This window comes from Crinia signifera, chromosome 6, assembly GCF_055691185.1.
Source record: "Crinia signifera chromosome 6, ASM5569118v1, whole genome shotgun sequence".
Lineage (NCBI taxonomy): Eukaryota > Metazoa > Chordata > Amphibia > Anura > Myobatrachidae > Crinia > Crinia signifera.
Window position 1 is genome coordinate 84,891,187 of NC_139222.1, and position 17,529 is coordinate 84,908,715.

At 43.9% G+C, this 17,529-nt stretch overlaps 1 protein-coding gene across 2 annotated transcripts in view; it reads left to right on the forward strand.

Annotated features, from left to right (window-relative positions):
* The first annotated feature begins 405 nt into the window (after positions 1-405).
* Positions 406-17,529, forward strand: part of OPN4 (opsin 4) — a 93,815-nt gene continuing 76,691 nt past the window's right edge. For both annotated transcript variants that reach the window (XM_083146345.1, XM_083146346.1), the window contains exon 1: positions 406-653. In XM_083146345.1, coding sequence (XP_083002471.1) covers positions 510-653 — 144 coding nt within the window. In that variant the 5' untranslated portion in view covers positions 406-509. The remainder of the gene's footprint in view (positions 654-17,529) is intronic.

A 17,529-nucleotide genomic window follows, 5' to 3' on the forward strand; every position in this document is an offset into this window, starting at 1 on the left:
AATTGGTTTTACCTGCAATCCTTTTTACTTTATTACTAGACTTAAACCAGCGTTATGTTGAGTCTGCTTATTGGCCTTAATATTCCGAATCAGTTTTAGGGTTGTTATCTAACTAGGGATAATGGAAAATAAAATCTAAGAACAAAAAAAAAAATAAGACCTATTCCTGACTCCTAATCCGGTCAATCTGCCTTTCTGCCTCTTAACCATGTTATGATAATTCACATATTGCTGCTTTTAATTTGCTGAGATCAAGAAGAGTGCAGACTTGTATTGCCCATGAGTGCTGTAATGTAAGTGCTGTATGAATGACACCATGCACTCAATGAGCATGTGCGGACAGTACATGCTGTTATATTTAAAGGCAGCCTGCATCTCTGCCTCCTAGCAGCACATGAAAGCAGCTATCTGGAGCTGCACAGATAAGTCCATCACATCTCAGCTTCAGACAATTACTCTCAGAATTATTAAACGCAGTCAAGCCAGCAGACAAATATCTTAAAGCAGGCATGAACCCTCTTTCTATTAGGAAGGGTGTCACTTGCCCTCCTCAAGATGCCAACTGCACCAGGATACTAGAGTCTGTGAACATCTGGAATGATTCTGGAGTGAGTTCTTACAAACTCGTGGAAATGCCACCAGTAGTAACGACGGTAAGTCTTGTCACAGACTTACACCTTATTTTTAGAATGGTTATTAAGTTCCGCTGATATTTACGGGATAAACAATAACTCAATTGCCATACTTTTCAATTGTGCTTTAACATTTATTATTACCTGTATTACTATATCCAATTGTCATCTTGATTGAATTCTCTTTCAGTAACCATGCACAATTAATATTGAGTTTCATTTTTAGATAAATAAGAAGTGTGGTTCTGATACAGGATAAATAAAAAATGATATACTGTATGATCTATGATCTATAACCATTAGACACTGAGGCCATGTGTTCCATCACAAATTAAGCCCTACCTAAATAACAAACACATTATTATGTGTTACCGTGCATTACATGAAAGTATTGGGGGGGAAAAAACAACCATTTTATTAATTATTTATTTTATTATTTACTATTTTATTATATAAACTATTTACACTTTAGTTTAGCATAATACTTAGTAACTTTGTATAGCTGTTGCGTTGTTTTGCTTTCATTTATTATGTGTACATTGCGGACTGAAACTTGTTAAAAGCAATGCCATGGGTAAGTAGTGTGAACACCAATTGCAGGGGAAGGGGGGGATATGGCTTAAGGATATACAAAAGCATCCACTGTGCTGGGAATTCTAATTCCTACTGAGAGAACTGGGACTTTACAAATAGTAAAAATATATTTTTTCATTAATTATTATACAGTGCACAAATATCTAACAGAAAATATTCTTTTTTCATCAATCCCTGCATCAGCAGAGATTACAATCTATAATCCTGACCACATGGACACACAAGATGCATTTATTTATTTACTTTATTTTTGTCTGAAGGCCATTAACCCATCAGCAAGTTTATGCAGTGTGTGAACTCATTCAAATACGGGACACACAAACATGTAAACTCCACACAGATAGGGCCTTGATTTGTCGTGAACCCAGGACCCTAGAGCTGCAAGGCAGCAAACTCGATTAATTTGTTTCCCCATGGATTAAATTCGGGATACAAGATTACAATATAAAGTGATACCATTTTTTACTTCTATCAATTACATTTTTCACTTAAAAAAAAAAAATGTATGGTTAATAAGTCAGAGGCAGAACTTGTCTCCTTTTGTAAAGCACAATGGAATATGCTGCGCTATATAAGAAACGGTTAATAAATAAACTACCATTGGTGCAGCAGTTGCAGTGCACTGGGGCCCCGAGGACTATGGGACCTACTGCTGTCCATGTCACCCTCTTTCTGTTAGGAACTGTTTTTTCCCTGTCATACTCTGCCTCCCCCTGCCTCTTCCTGTCACTCTCTGCCGCTAAGTCTCCCTGTCACCCACTGCCATGTTGGGTTGGGGTAGAGGTGGCCCAAATTATATTTTTTGCTTTTGGGTTTACCACCCACAAGTTCCGCCACCGAATAAATTTATGAAATATAGATTGAAGTGTAGCCTATTATAGTGGCGTACACATTTTTGGGAATTTTCCTATTTTACTGTATGTTTACTATTATTTAATGTTTACTTATATAGCGTTTTACAATTGGGAATTATACTGATCATGTGCTGATCACAATTGGGAATTATACTGATCATGTGCTGATGATATACCTGTTACACTGGTGGCACAGTGCATTCTAATACTTATCCTTTAAATCAGCCAGTGAAAGAGATGAAGGCGATTAATTTGCCGCCTGTATTAATACTCACAGTACAGTATTTAGTAGATGTTTTAATAGTCTCACTGTAACAGATAAGTGAATCCTTTCTCATTGCATTTGTATCCAAATCCAACACTCTACATATACAATTTCCACAACTGACTCAGCATTCGCTTGATAAAACACAGTACAGTATGTGCTTGTATATTTCTGCTTGTTCACCCATGATACTGTATTAATTCCAACTGAATGGGACCTAGGGAGAATGTTTGGTGGGAACATAGAATTTATGCTGTTATTGTTTACGGTTGGTATTTTGCGTTGTGCATGTTTCAGAGCTTCGCAAATGTGTTTATTTAAAAGTGTAAGAAAAACATTATTCAGCCCCAACTGGTATAACATTATATGTACACTATCTGATCCTTATCTACTAAAAATTGATATTTAGTTACTTGCCCCTTTCACACTGCAGCTCTTAACCTGTATATTGCCGTTTTTTTAGCCTTTTAAAATGGTTAGAGCTGCAGTGTGAAAGAACCAGTCTGCATTTACCGGTTACAAATAACCGGTATTTGCAAACGAGTCCTACACGGTTCAGAGCCATTTTTTATGCAGTGTGAACAGCTCTGAACCGGTATATAGAACTCAGACAGTAGCTATGAGAGCACAGTGCATATGTAATGAGCTTCTCATTACTTATGCGCATATGAAATGAGTGCAGTGCATATGCAATGAAATGAGCCGCTCATTACATATGTGCATATGTAATGAGCGGTTCATTCATATGCACTTCTTTCATTACATATGTGCATATGTAATGAGCGGCTCATTACATATGCACTATGCTGTCTTATAGCTACTGTCTGTCCTGCTATCACAGTGCAAACCTGCTTGAGACCCGGTATTTATGTGCAGTGTGAAAGGGGTTTAAAACGGTAATATACTGTTTTAAATACTGTTTCAAAATACCGGGTCTCAAACGTTTAGGCAATGTGAAAGCAGCAAAAGGCTTCTATGTTGATGGGTAAAACTGAAAGAAAAATATGTGTCAGCAAGAAATGTGAGAAATTTGGAACAAAGTTGTACAGATCAATTTGCTCATATATATTTTATGATTTTTATTAAAATAATTATTCACTGCTACATATAAAGTAGAACATACTAGATAGAGCATGCAGTTCCAATAATAAAATAAAAAAATAGTTTTTTTTTTACATACAAATATAGTATGAATCTGATATATAAATACACGTATACCACCTAAACATAAAAAATAACAATAAGGGACAAATTTAACAGAGTTGGTATCACTTGTTCCAAATAATAAATGTTGCTCCAGCCAATCAGCTCCTAACTTGCATGTGTTATAGTTAGGAGCTGAAGAACAATTTATAATTTGGAACAAGTGATAACAAGAATATCGCTCTTTGCTTAATCTGCATCATAACCCCATATATGTATAATAATAACTAAGGCCTGATTGGAGGTAGATACAGTGACAAAGGGCCTTATTCAGATCTGAGCTCAGTACAAATTTGTTTGGAAAATGGGCAAAACTATGTGAACTGTGCAGGGTAAATACTGGCTGCATTATTTTAACACTGCAATTTAGATTTCAGTTTAAGCACACCCCACCCAAATTTAACTCTCTCTGCACATGTTACATCTGCCCCCCCCTGCAGTGCACATGGTTTTTGCCCATTTTCCAAACAAATTTGTACTGAGCTCAGATCTGAATAAGGCCCAAAGTGTGTGCAGTTGGGTGCTTATTTGTACTAAATTTGCATGACAGGCACAGTGCATGAGTTGGCAATTGATTAGCAATGGCTGATAATGTGAGGATTTTTGCGTAAGTGACAGGCAGTTACCATTTGTGGGAGGACCATTTAGGACCTGAAGGACCCCCAAAAGTTTGTTTTCAAAGTCTCCACACAGAATTGCAAGTGAAGTAATTAGCTCCACCTGTGGATCTTTTAAAATGTGCCAGTGAATAATTAGTTCACCTGTGCACCTGCACGGGTGGCATGGAAAACATGAACTGTTGGGGTTACTTGAGGTTCTTTACCACTGATTTAGAAGCCTGTGATTGAGAATTCATACTCAGTTGTAATGGCTCCAGCGACTATCTTGCGACAGATATTCTGAATGCTAACGCTGGCATCTTGAAGGAGGGAATCTCGGCAGGTGCCAGTTAATTATACCTTACCATCCGCCTGACCCTGTCCTCCCCACTAGTGCCTAACCCAAACCCCTGTACACTTCCGCCTAAACCTAACCTAACCCCCAAGCCCTGCAGTCTCACCCTAACTCCCTGCTTCTAAGTGCCTAACCCTCCCTGCAGCCTAACACTATCCCCCCTATTAACCACCTTAACCTAACTCTCCCTCCACTCAGCATAACCCTAATTTCCCCCCTTCCAAGCATCTAAATCTACCCCCTTCCCAAGCCAAACCCTCCCCGGCATACTTAAGTTTGGTATCCTGGTAGTTGGATTTGGCATCGGCATCCTCATTGATGCCAGGATTCCGGCATTGGTCTCCTGGTGGTAATTTGTATACTGACGTCGGTATTGCGGAACGCATCCGGAATTTTGATTACGATGCTTATTGATCAGTGATATTAAACATTTGGTTACCTGTTTTAGGGCCTGATTCTGTCTGCTGGTGGTAGCTTGCGGGGTGCTGCCCAGCACAGGGCAAGGCCACCCCACACGTTGTGTTCCTTCTCACCATGCATTCGCTAATTTGTGCCACGTAGCCATGAGCTCGCACATAAGGATAGCCCCTTGGCTGCTCAGCGTAGCTTTTTGTTTCCCTAAATGGTCCAGATATACTTGTATTGCCCGGAACTCTATGGGCCTGATTCAGACCTGTTCACTGGGCTGCGAGTGTTTGGATCCCACCGAGCAGGTAGCCGCCGCCCCACTGAATGCAAACTTCCCCATCCCTGATCACAGCTGGGAACATATAGATTTTTTTTTTTACATCTCTCTTCTCCTGCTCCACACTAAGGGCCTGATTCAGTGAGGCTGCCCACCAAACTTTCCCCCACTCCCTACCGCTGAATCCCCTCGGTACCATGTCCGCACATGTGGCCAAAGGGGAGAGAAATCATTAGATGCTAGCCATCCATCGAATGATTTCTCTCCCTTTCAGAAATAAAAGTAAGTCCGCCGAAGACGAGGAGGTTTGCTGATATCATGGGAAGTTAGCTGCCAGCTTACGGCAGGCATCAGCTTGTCTGCTTTCCTAGGGGAACACCCAGCTTTTCCATTGAGATGTCCATAAAATGCTGGGTGTTCGCCTGCTGCAGCCCGATGTTCTCCCCCGCTGCCGGGTGAGTGTGAAACAAGCTGAAGCTGTTCGCTCCCAGTGTCTGCATGTGCGCAAATATGCATGTGCGCATGCACAGACCCCCAACCATCGGAATGGGGCCGAATTGACCTCATTCCAATTAAGCACTAAGGGCCTATTAGACCATCTTTTCTCTAATGGACAAAACCATGTGCACTGCAGGTGGGGCAGATGTAACCTGTGCAGAGAGAGTTACATTTGGGTGAGGTGTGTTCAAACTGAAATCTAAATTGCATTGTAACAATATAACTCACCCAAATCTAACTCTCTAAATCTCTGCGCATTACAATACATTTGCCCCACCTGCAGTGCACATGGCTTTGTGATCCAGGGGGGGATGCTTTAACATCCTCACCCCAGCTCCGCCCCCTATCGCCGCACTTCGCATTCATAATTATCACATATGCACTAACATATGCAATAATTATGGCAAAGGATAGCGGGTCCCATGCGGCTCTCCACTCCCTCCCTTACCTGGCGCTGCTGCACCGGGCTCTCCTCCTCCCTGCACCCGGAAGAGGATCACTGCATGGAGGAGGAGGTCACAGGTTCGGGCAGCACAGCTCTGTGCATCCCAGACACAGGTGAGAGGGGGCGATGCGGGGCGGCTGGTGTCCGTGCGGGGCGGCGGTGGGTCGGTGCAGGGCGGTGGAGGGTTGCGGTAGAAGCCCATAGGCTTCTATGGGGCATCGCCAGATTTTTCTGGCGATGCCCCCCGCCGCAGTAACCCGACGGGAGATGTTTACAGCATCCCAAAATGTGGTAAAAACCCAGACAATGGGGTTTTTACCGCATTTTTAACTTAGAGAAACTTCCCCCACCAGTCTGAATGAGGCCCCAAAAAATGTATGATGTCTATGGGGCCAATTCAGACCTGTTCGCACAGGTCCGAATTCATCCCCGTCCCTAATGGGGGGGGGGGGGGTTGTCTGCTCATGAACATAGGTGATAATGCGCATGTGTAGAACCCCGCTGCGAGCACCTTTGGCAAATTTTTCATTTGCTGATGGGCGTGCCCCCCAAAAACTGTGGGCTCCCTCATGGAAATGCTGGGTGAACCCCCTCAAATGCAGGTTTGCCCCTACCTGCTTGGGGTGGGCGGATGACGTCACATTTCCGCCATCAGCGTTCCTCTGAATAGTCCTGGCTGGAACAGAGGAAAAATTATTTGATGGTGAGTAACCATCAAATGATTTTGCCTCTGTGTGGGCGCATTCGAGCGGATGTGTAAGCATACTGTACTTGCTCGCAGCGTAGCAAAGGGATCCGGCCAGCAGTGGACGTTAACCTGGTCGCTAGGCAGCAAATATACAGTATGCAGCCTAGCGAGCAGGTATGAATCGGACCTTATTTTCCATTTTATAACATACTTTAATCCAATAACACATAAAGTACACATGCACATAATATTAATTTGTTTTTGCACAGACATATGTCCTCCGGAAAGAAATTGAAAGATTTAACAAAGGTTGACTTTATTTTATTATAGCGCCTGTAACAGCAAAAAATTTTTTTTAAAAAAAAGTCAAATAAACATATTTTCGTCCTGGAGAATGATAACAACATTGTAATGTTATGTAAAAGTCAAGGTCTAGCACGCTGTCCCAAACCAGCTGCTAAAGTGCTTGTATGCCCATGTGTGACCACTACAATTTTACTACTTGCTTAACATTAATGTGACTTTGATATTTGTGTTCTAGATCCTAGGCTTTAAATAGAAAATGACCACAATGATTGCTGTATTGCTTATCTGGGATCAACCACTGACCGACAGTGAAAATACCAACACAATCAATATACCAACAATCATTATGCTGACAATGTTCAATTGACCTACATAGTCAAAATACCGACATTTAACATGCTGACATGTCAAAATGACGGATTATGTAAAAGCCTGTTTTTTGGCTAAAATTGCATGAAAACTCATGTTCACATGTCGGCATGTTAAATGTTGGTATTTTGACTATGTCAGTCAATTGAACATTGTCAGCAAAAAGATTGTTGGTATATTGACCATGTCAGTATTTTGACTGTCGGTCAACAGGTGTCGGTATAATGACCATCGGTAAAACATCCATTGGTAAATTACCTGCTACCCATTTTATCTGTATGCTTGTACTGTGGGCCTAATTCAGACCCGATCAGAAGTCCCCCTGTGCGAAGGCCTTCAGCGAGTATCACACTCGCTGAAGCGTTTGCATGGGTAAGTGGAAGGGGGCTGAGCAAGGGAACTCCCAGCTTTATGGGTGTCCCTATCAAAATTCTAGGCAATCCTCTAGAACGTAGTAATATTGATGCCTGCATGAGGGCGGGCAACTGAAGTCGGCACCTGCCCCCTTTTCGGTGGATACCGGCTGTAATAAGAGTCCGATTAGACTGACTTTTATTACTGAAGGCAGGATAAATCATTCTATGGTGAGCGACCATCAAATGATACATCCTGATTGCAGCTTCATGCGAGGGGATGTTTTTCGCATACACATGATACCAAGGGAATTCGGGTGCTGGCACCCCATGAATTATACGTTAGACTTGGCTCACCCCAGGAATTATACGGCAGACTGGTTTCACCCCAGGAATTATTCAGCACAGATGGCAGAACCACTGACCTGATACAGCACACGTGGCGGTACACATGGAATTATACAGCGCAGATAGCGGCACCCCTGGACTTATATGGCACACATGGCGGCACACACGGAGTTATACGGCACACATGACAGTAATCCTGATGTAAAAAAAATAGAATTTTTTACAATTATTTTAATAAAAAGGGCAACTTCCCAGGAACTATACAGCTGGCTGATTTAGAGCACCCCACAAATTATATGACACACTTGGCTCACCCAAGAATTACAGTATATGACACACTTGGCTCACCCCAAGAATTACACAGCACACTTGGCTCACCCCTGGACTGATATGGCACAGCCCACTGGTATGATATGGCACACTTAACAGCCTTTGCAGTTAAAAAAAAATATATATATATTTTCATTAACAAAAACGGGGGGCAGCTCCCCTGGACTAATACAGGACCCTGGACAGCACAGCTGGACTGATACTGGACAATGGGCAGCACAGCTGGACTGATATGGCACACTTAACACCACTTGCGGTAAAAAAAAAACACCTTTTTTTTCTTTTATTTAAAAAAAGATTGATACGGTAGACTACAGCAGCAACCCATAAATTACACAGCACAGTTGGCTCAGCCCTGGACTGATACAGCACCCCTGGTATGACATGGCACACCTAACAGCAGATCCCCTGGACTGATACGGGACACTGGGCAGCACAGCTGGCCTGATACAGGGCAGCCCTGTAGTAAAATTCAAAAAAACTTTTTTTTTCTAAGAGAGCCCCTCCATTGTCCCCCACAGCAGTCCCATATAACAACCCCCCTTTGTAGTGCCCAAATAATAGTAGCCTTAGTAATGCCCCCTTAGTAGTTGTACCTTCAGTAGTTCCCCCTTAGTATAGTTTCTCTCACAGTAGTTCCCCCTTAGTAGTTGTAAACAGTTCCTCTACCGGTAGTTCCCCCTTAGTATAGTTTCTCCCACAGTAGTTCCCCCTTAGTAGTTGTAAACAGTTCCTCTACCAGTAGTTCCCCCTTAGTATAGTTTCTCTCACAGTAGTTCCCCCTTAGTAGTTGTAAACAGTTCCTCTACCAGTAGTTCCCCCTTAGTAGTTGTACAAAGTTGTACACATCCGTGCTGTCTGATACCACTTTCACATCGCAACTAATTACCAGGAACAAGCCAGTTTCTTGCCACTTCGAACTGGTAATTAGTGTGATGTGAAAGGGGTTACTGGGTCCAGCAAACGGGTAGCAACACAGCAATAAGAACTGGTAAAAAAGCAGTGTTCTTACGGTTTCTTTGCCGTGTTGCTGTGCAGTGTGAAGGGGTAAACGGGTCGAGCAACCCATTTCCCGTTCACACTATGGAGGAGGCAGCCTCCTCTCCCACCCCCGATGACGCCCCGACTCTCCTCCATGCCCCCAAATTAAATCAGCTCTGGGTCTTGCGAGAATCTGACAGCGGGCAGATGGCGTTCGGCCTAATTTTTGACTCAGATTATATGGCAGACTGAAACGCGCTCATCCCTAGTTCAAACTGAAATCTAAATTGCAGTCTAACATCTGTGGACTGCATGCAAACGCAGCAGGTATCTACCCTGCACAGAAACTATGTTTTTGCTCCCCTTGCACAGCAACATACAGTACACACATTTCTATTCACAAAATTACTTGCTTTTTTGCTTTACTGAATCTGCCCAAAAAGCAGAAAATCTGAGACACCGGCAATGGGTCATGGTATAATTTTGAGCAAAATAGCAGTGTGAAAACTTTTTAGACTCTACTATTTTGGTTCTTCTAAGGTCAAGGATGCCCTCAGATGTGTCCTCATTCTATCAATTTCTCACCTTTAGATGTGGCGGCAGATACACTGTGTAGGCACTGGGGATGTGATCTGAGGTGTGGAGAACTTGCTGCTGTATGAAATCACTCATGATTCTAATGTTTGAATCAGTAAAGTGGACCATTTTTTTTTAAAATCCAGCTTTACTCAAAGTATTGAAAAATATAGTACAGTGCACACTGCATATCCGAAAGCTCCATACACATTAGACGAGATAGTAAAAGCTATAGCTCAAAAAGGCCCTTCTGATCAATATCTTTCACTATTTCATCTAGTGTATACACACAATATCATTAACAATGCACACATCCATGCATTGTTAATGACCTTCTCCCTCGTCTGAACATGTACAGATGAGGCAGGTCCACGTTAATGAAGGACATCGCCACTCATCCTCTGGTGTGTATGCACTTGCCGGTGCCGCCCCCGATGCCGGCACTTCGTTTAATGTTTATGGAGCTTTAGGCACTTATTCTGGTTTATTATAGTGGTTTGCGTTGAGTTGGGGAATCCTACGCAGATGCTGCTAGAGCAGATTCGCAGCCGGTCGGGGCTGGTGCATTAGATGCGTCTGCCATTTTGATTTGTGCGGCAGTGGTGCAGCAGTAGTATCATTGCTAATCACCGGTCAAGGCGGGCAACATGCTGAAAATAGTGCTGGCGCATTTAGTTGGGGCTATATCGCAGGATCTGGCTCCAGTATTGTCTGCATTATCTTCTGGGGTCAATTCAGAAGTGCCTCCAGGCAGTTCAGCTAGGGCTAATGTTTTGTCTGGAGATGCTATTGATTCTATGTCCACAAAAGGCTCAGTAGACAGCAGAATGGAAAGAGCAGCATCGTCAATGTCCAACCGAGGAAGTAGAGTGGGGTCCACCGCTCCACCTTGTACTAGATCTGGAGTTTCCCGTCTTCGCAGTGAGAGGTCACCCAGGGAGTCATCACGCCCCAGAGCTGATCTAAGCGCTGGGAGTCATAGGTCTAGTGAGCCTTCTTCAGAACCTGACTTTGAATTGGAGTCTAGCTCCACATAGATGTACTAGTACAACTGTACTACATGATCTACACAAGGGCCCTTATTCTAGTTGAATCGGATTCTAGTTGAATCACACCATCCGAATGCGGTAAGATGCCGACCGAACGGACCGCGAGTGGATTTTTCATGTGAACACCTCCTCCATCTGTGGGAACCTCCCCCATCATTCGATGGTCGCCGACCATCGAATGCTGGACCGAGTGGTCAGGCAGCACCGAGTGCTCCAGATCACTCGGGCATTTCCCCGTGCAAAAAGCAGGGATATGGGCGGGCAGCTGGCATCCGGCTATGTCATATGTCCGCCCCCCACACATACACTGGTACCATACGTACGCCCAGTGTTTTTTGGGAATGCCGATGAAACGCGGGGCGTACGCATATGGTAATGAGCAAAATCAGCCCTTCACGCCCCTCTCCACCCCCTGCTCGGATGGTTCTGTACGATCATTTTCTGCACGGGTCTCATGCCGTGTTCGGACATGTGAGGCGTTCGCACATGCCTCTGCACATGCGCAAACACAGTCCGTCCGCATTTGGAGCCATCCGACGCAATCAGAATAAGGGCCATAGTTCTGCTAGTGAAGAAATACAAATTTGTATTTAAAATACGAATTTGCATCAGAAAAAATACGAATCCATACACCGTCGGAAAATACGAATCAGTCAAATACAACTGATTAGTGAGTTTTCCTCTAGAATAGGAATTCGTAATTGCAATACGATGGCGATGCCAGATTTATGCATTTGTATTAAGAATACAAATCCCCCCCCCACATCTAAAAACGTTTTACATTGTTCAAGTATTCATATTCTGATAAGAACTGTATGTTTATTATACATACCTCTACTGTGTGCTCTGCAATGCTAACATTAAATTGAAGGTTTGTGAATGGCATTGCGTGTGGCAAAGTCATACAGAAAGCATTTCAAATCTGTTCTTTATTTATCCTTTCCTGTGTTGAGCTATTCCAATAGGGAACTGGTTGTTGACTGCAGTGTGTTCTCATCATTAAAGAAATATTGGACAGAATGCTCATTCATTTGTTTGCTTTGTTGGAAAATAAACCTTAGGCTAAATGGAGAATTACCAAATCACGCTGAAAATGATACAATGCTGTGTTTTAATAGCTTTATTACTTAGGTATACTAATGTTTAGTAAGCACTGAGCTTAGGTTTCCGAAATTAATAAATTGGGTAATTACTGTATGATTTTATGTCTCTGTGTGGTCTGCATCTGTGTTATCTGTTTGTTTGCTATCTGGTGCCAACTCAACGCTTCTTATTTTAATATATATAAATAAATAAATATATATATATATATATATTATATATACAGGTTAAGTATCCCGTATCTGAATATCCATTATCCGAAATATTCCAAAAACCATACATTCCAGAAAGTGAAAAAAAAAATTTTTTTTGCTAAAAACTCACTAGGGACAATTGTAACAGCACTACTGAGGACATGCCATGTAACTGGCACTATATATGTACAAGAAAATGATTGCTTGGCATTCAAATTCAGTATCTGAGATAGTACACAAATTTTGTTTCATGTTTTGAAACCTTGTTTTTTGAACAAATAAAATATATTTATGTGCATTTCATGTGTTTGATGTGTTTATACAGCATAAATGCAAGATATTTCAAAATACATCATTGAAATATTAAAATATTCCAAAATACGGAATAATCCGTTATCCAAAATTCTCCTGGTCCCGAGCATTTTGGATACGGGATACTCAACCTGTATATATATATATATATATATATATATATATATATATATATATATATATATATATATATATATATATATATATATATTTGTTATTATTTCTTAACAATTTCTTATACAGTGCAGAATATTCGGTTGCATTTTACAATAGGAGACCATGATACAGGTTGAGTATCCCTTATCCGAAATGCTCGGGACCACGAGCATTCCGAATAAGGGATTTTTTTACGGATTTTGCAAAATTTTTTTTACATACTTACCTGTCCCCTGGTGGGTCCCCGATGGTGCCTCGGCGTCCATGGAGTCTTCCGGCGTCCATGGTAGGCCTTCAGCTTCATCTCCGGCGTCTCCAGCGGTCCCAGGAGTGCATTGCGCGAGTTCCAAGGTGCGCCGGTGACGTCACCCCGGGGGGGACTAGGTAAGTATAAAAAAAGGGTCAGAAAAAAAAAAAGAAAATAAAATTCAAACTATTCCAAAAAACCCACGGTTTTTGGATTATTCGGATAATGGATAGCCGGATACGGGATACTCAACCTGTATAACAAACTGGGTATTTACAAAAATACATAGATAAGTGTCAATAACCTTATCGCTGGCTTTGTTTGCAGGGGGACCCGGCGCATGCGCTCTGTGTACTGTCCGCATGTGCGGTCATTTGATAAAAAGCAGGGCTGCCCCTGGATTGATTGGGCTGGGTGGCTCTAGTGTGGCACACCTTTACATTCTATTAACGCATCACGGTACTTGTTTCCTAGCACGGCGCCCAGATTTCCTATGTACGTTAAAGTAGTGAAATCGCATCGCATGGGCCATTTTAGTGCCGTGCGATGCAATGCGATGCGATTTTTTTATGTAATTTATTCACTGCTCTGTATGCCCCAGGGGATCGCTTTGCATATCCAGCAAAATCGCATGCGATCGCATGCGATTTTATAGGTTGTGTGATGCCATTACATTAGCTATACAATAATATCATTGTATGACATACAATGATGTTTTATGCACCCCCCACTATCCATGCCACCCCCGAAGAGTGGCGAGCGGCGGAGGAACGCATCCTCCAATGTTTTCATACCCCCACTATCCACATCGGCGTGGAGTTGATTTTATATAGTGTGGAGAGCCACCGAGCCCGAAGCGTGGATAGTGGGGGTATGAAAAGGTTGGAGGACGTGTTTCGCCGCCCCTTGCGGGGCTCGCTGCGCTCGCCACGCTTTGGGGTGGGGTGCCTAAAACCTCTTTGTATGTCAAACAATAATATTATTGTATAGCTAATGTAATGGCATCGCACACCCTGTAAAATCGCATGCGATCGCCTGCGATTTTGCGGGAGGTGCAATGCGATGCGATGAGATCCCCTGGGGCATACAGAGCAGTGAATAAATTCCATTAAAAATTTGCATCGCATCGCACAGCACTAAAATGGCCCATGCGAAGCAATGCGATGCGATTTTCCTACGCAGAATAGCCCACTAAGCTATTTGCTTAGTGCGCGCCGTACTAGGAAACAAGTACCCACATCACTTACTATTACTATTTTTTTTTTCCACTAAAGGCCCATACACACTTGGCGACTTTGTACTGAAAGCCGTTAAAAACAGCAAGTTTGAGCGGCTTTGTGCTCAAAGCCACCCAGTGTGTATGGCCCGGCGAAGAGTGGTGAGTGCTGCTGCGTGCTCCCACTTCATCGCCGGAAAAGCCGCTCATCTGCTTTACCAGCAGGTGAGCGGCTTTGAGGACGGCTTTAATAGTGCTTCGCTATGCAAAGCCGTTCTCTTCCCACTGTCGATGCCGGGCAAGGGCAAAGCTGCTTGGTGTGTATGCACTGAGCGGCTTTCCCCCAGATAGCGATCATCGCTGTGCACACACGCTGGGCATAATTGCCAAGTGTGTATGGACCTTAACACTACACTATCTCTTTAATATTTTTATTACATTTAATCATCTTTTTTCACTATTTATATTTATATATATAAGCTTTGGCTTCCTATCACTAATATTTATTAACATTATAGTTTCTTCAATGGTGTGCTGCTCTGGGCTTTCTGGCTTATGCTGTTTTTTTGGGGTGCCGCACCCTACGCCTAGATATAGCGCTAGGAACCCCCAGGGACGGATTAACAATGGGCCTGATGGAGCTACAGCTCCAGGCCCACTCCATTTTGTAGCTGAGGACCAGGACCTCCCGTGAACCGGAGATACCACCAGACAAAGCTGGAACGTTTTCCCCATAGGATAACATGGGACCCGCTAATTCTGACCCCCACCCAGTTCCAACAGCTGCCAGTTCCCCCTCTGGCATCACTAAAGCTTGAGGATCAGTCAAACCCAAATCGCTGGGCCTTCAATCTGATACCAGGCTGGTCCATATGGGTTCATTGGTTCCAGAGATATTGCGGGTAAACCGATTTCTTACATTTCTGAAATGTAATTCCATGGCTGTTCATGTTATTTGAGGACAGATTTCTCTGGAACCAAATGGCCTAGTTTCACAGGACCAAAATCAATTGAAGTCCACTCAAAAGTTCTTCAATATTATACTGGTCTCATCTAAATTTGTCAGTTGGTTCCAAAAATATAGCTTGTTGGTTAAAGAGGGGGGGGGGGGGGTGGCTTTCTCTCCCCCTCACACCACAAAATGCAGGGATTGGTGTAAAAAGGGCCAGCCCAGAGATGTTCCTGCATGATCCTGGGACCATATTCCCGGGTAAATCCCTGCATTTTCTGGTGGGAAAGGGGTAGTATTTCAAATAGCCAGGACCTGCAGTGCTCTGAATACAGCCGGGCAGCCCCCTGCTCTATGCCCGGCTATAAATGGCTGTCATTTCTGCCTAGCGTCGGCTGTCCACCAGTTACCGCGAACATGTATTCCCCCTTGGCAATGAGCATGTAATCCCACATAGCAACGAGCATGGGACCCCTGGCAATAAGCATGGAACCCCTGGCAATGAGCATGTAGGTAAGCAGCACTTATTGTATGTAGCATAATTTTGAATAGGCATTTTGGTGTTTGGCATAATACGTAATGGACATTATGGTGTGTTACTTAAATGTCCATGTTTATGAAGCATATTGTGCATTATTGCTCAATCTGTTTGGTATAGTGTGTATTTTGGCTTAATCCTTGTGGCAAAATGTGAATTCTGCCTTCATTTGTGTGGCATAATTAAAATTTTGACTCAATCTGTGTGCCAGAATGTGAATTTTGGCTCATACGGATGGTGTAATGGTTAGCATTACTGCCTCACAGCGCTGAGGTCATGGGTTCAATTCCCACCATGTCTCTAACTGTGCGGAGTTTGTATATTCTCCCCATACTTGCGTGGGTTTCCTCCGGGTACTCTGGTTTCCTCCCACAATCCAAAAATATACTGGTAGGCTAATTCCCAAGCTCCCAACAAATAAACCCTTGAATGTCTGTGTGTGCGCGTACATGTGGTAGGGAATATAGATTGTAAGCTCCACTGGGGCACGGACTGATGTGAATGTTGAAATATTCTAACTAAAGTGCTGTGGAATATGTATGCGCTATATAAGAAACTGTTAATAATAATAATAAATAAATTCCATGTGGCATAATGGCCCTTATTCTGATCTGTGCGGCCGGAGCCGCATACGTTGCTCCGGCCGCACAAACCAATCCCCGCCTACAAGACGGATCGCCACGGCCGTCCGTACGCGGACGGCTGGCGATCCGCATGAAAATGGTGGGGCGTACGCCTCCACCATGGTGGGAGCTGCCCCCTGCATTCGATGGTCGACGACCATCGAAGGCAGGGCCGCACGCTCCACCAGCTCACGCAAGCTTAGACCACACGGACAATCGTCCGTGTGAAAGCTTGTATGGGGGCGGAGAGCTGACATCCGGCGATGTCAGCTTTCCGCCCCCATCACTGGCGTCATAGCCTCATTACCATGCATACGCCCCGCGTTTGCATGGGAACGCCCATGAAACGCGGGGCGTATGCATAGGGAAATGAGGCTATTAAGCCCCTCACGCCCCTATACGCCCCCTTTGCGGCGTATAAAATTTTTGTGCGGCGATTTCGCCTGCACATGCGCAGAGTGACCTCTGCGCATGTGCAGAGTGAAAACATCGGCGGTACGGCCGCACGCGGGCCGTACCGCCGAGATCAGAATAAGGGCCAATGTGTAAGAGGCAAGTACAGTATAGGGGGGTTACTATTGTATTGCATGATTTGTATAAGGGGTATATGGGCCCTTATTCTGATCGGTGCGGACTTTCCCGAATTCTTACGGTGCGGTCCGCACGCCACGCTGTGCGGCGGCATGCGGGCTTCGTCCGTAGAAACGCCCACGTGTCCTCCGCATTCGGACGGACTCACTCTTTAAGAACAGGGCGTGTGTACGGACGACATACAAACCGTGCGTGTGCGGTGGAAACGTACAGATTCTTGCACGGTCTTCCCGCACAGAACGTACGGGAAGCTGTCCGTACGCCCCGATGCGGAGTATTTACGCTCAATCCCACACTTTTTTACTGAGTACACACAGCGATCACATGACCCACTTAGGCAATTAGCCAACCTCCTGAAAAAGGGATTGGGTACTTATGTAATATCTGGACTCCCGTTTTTTTTATGAGACCGCGTCCCCTCGCGGGGCTCGCTGCGCTCACCACGCTTCGGGCACGGTGGCTCGCTACGCTC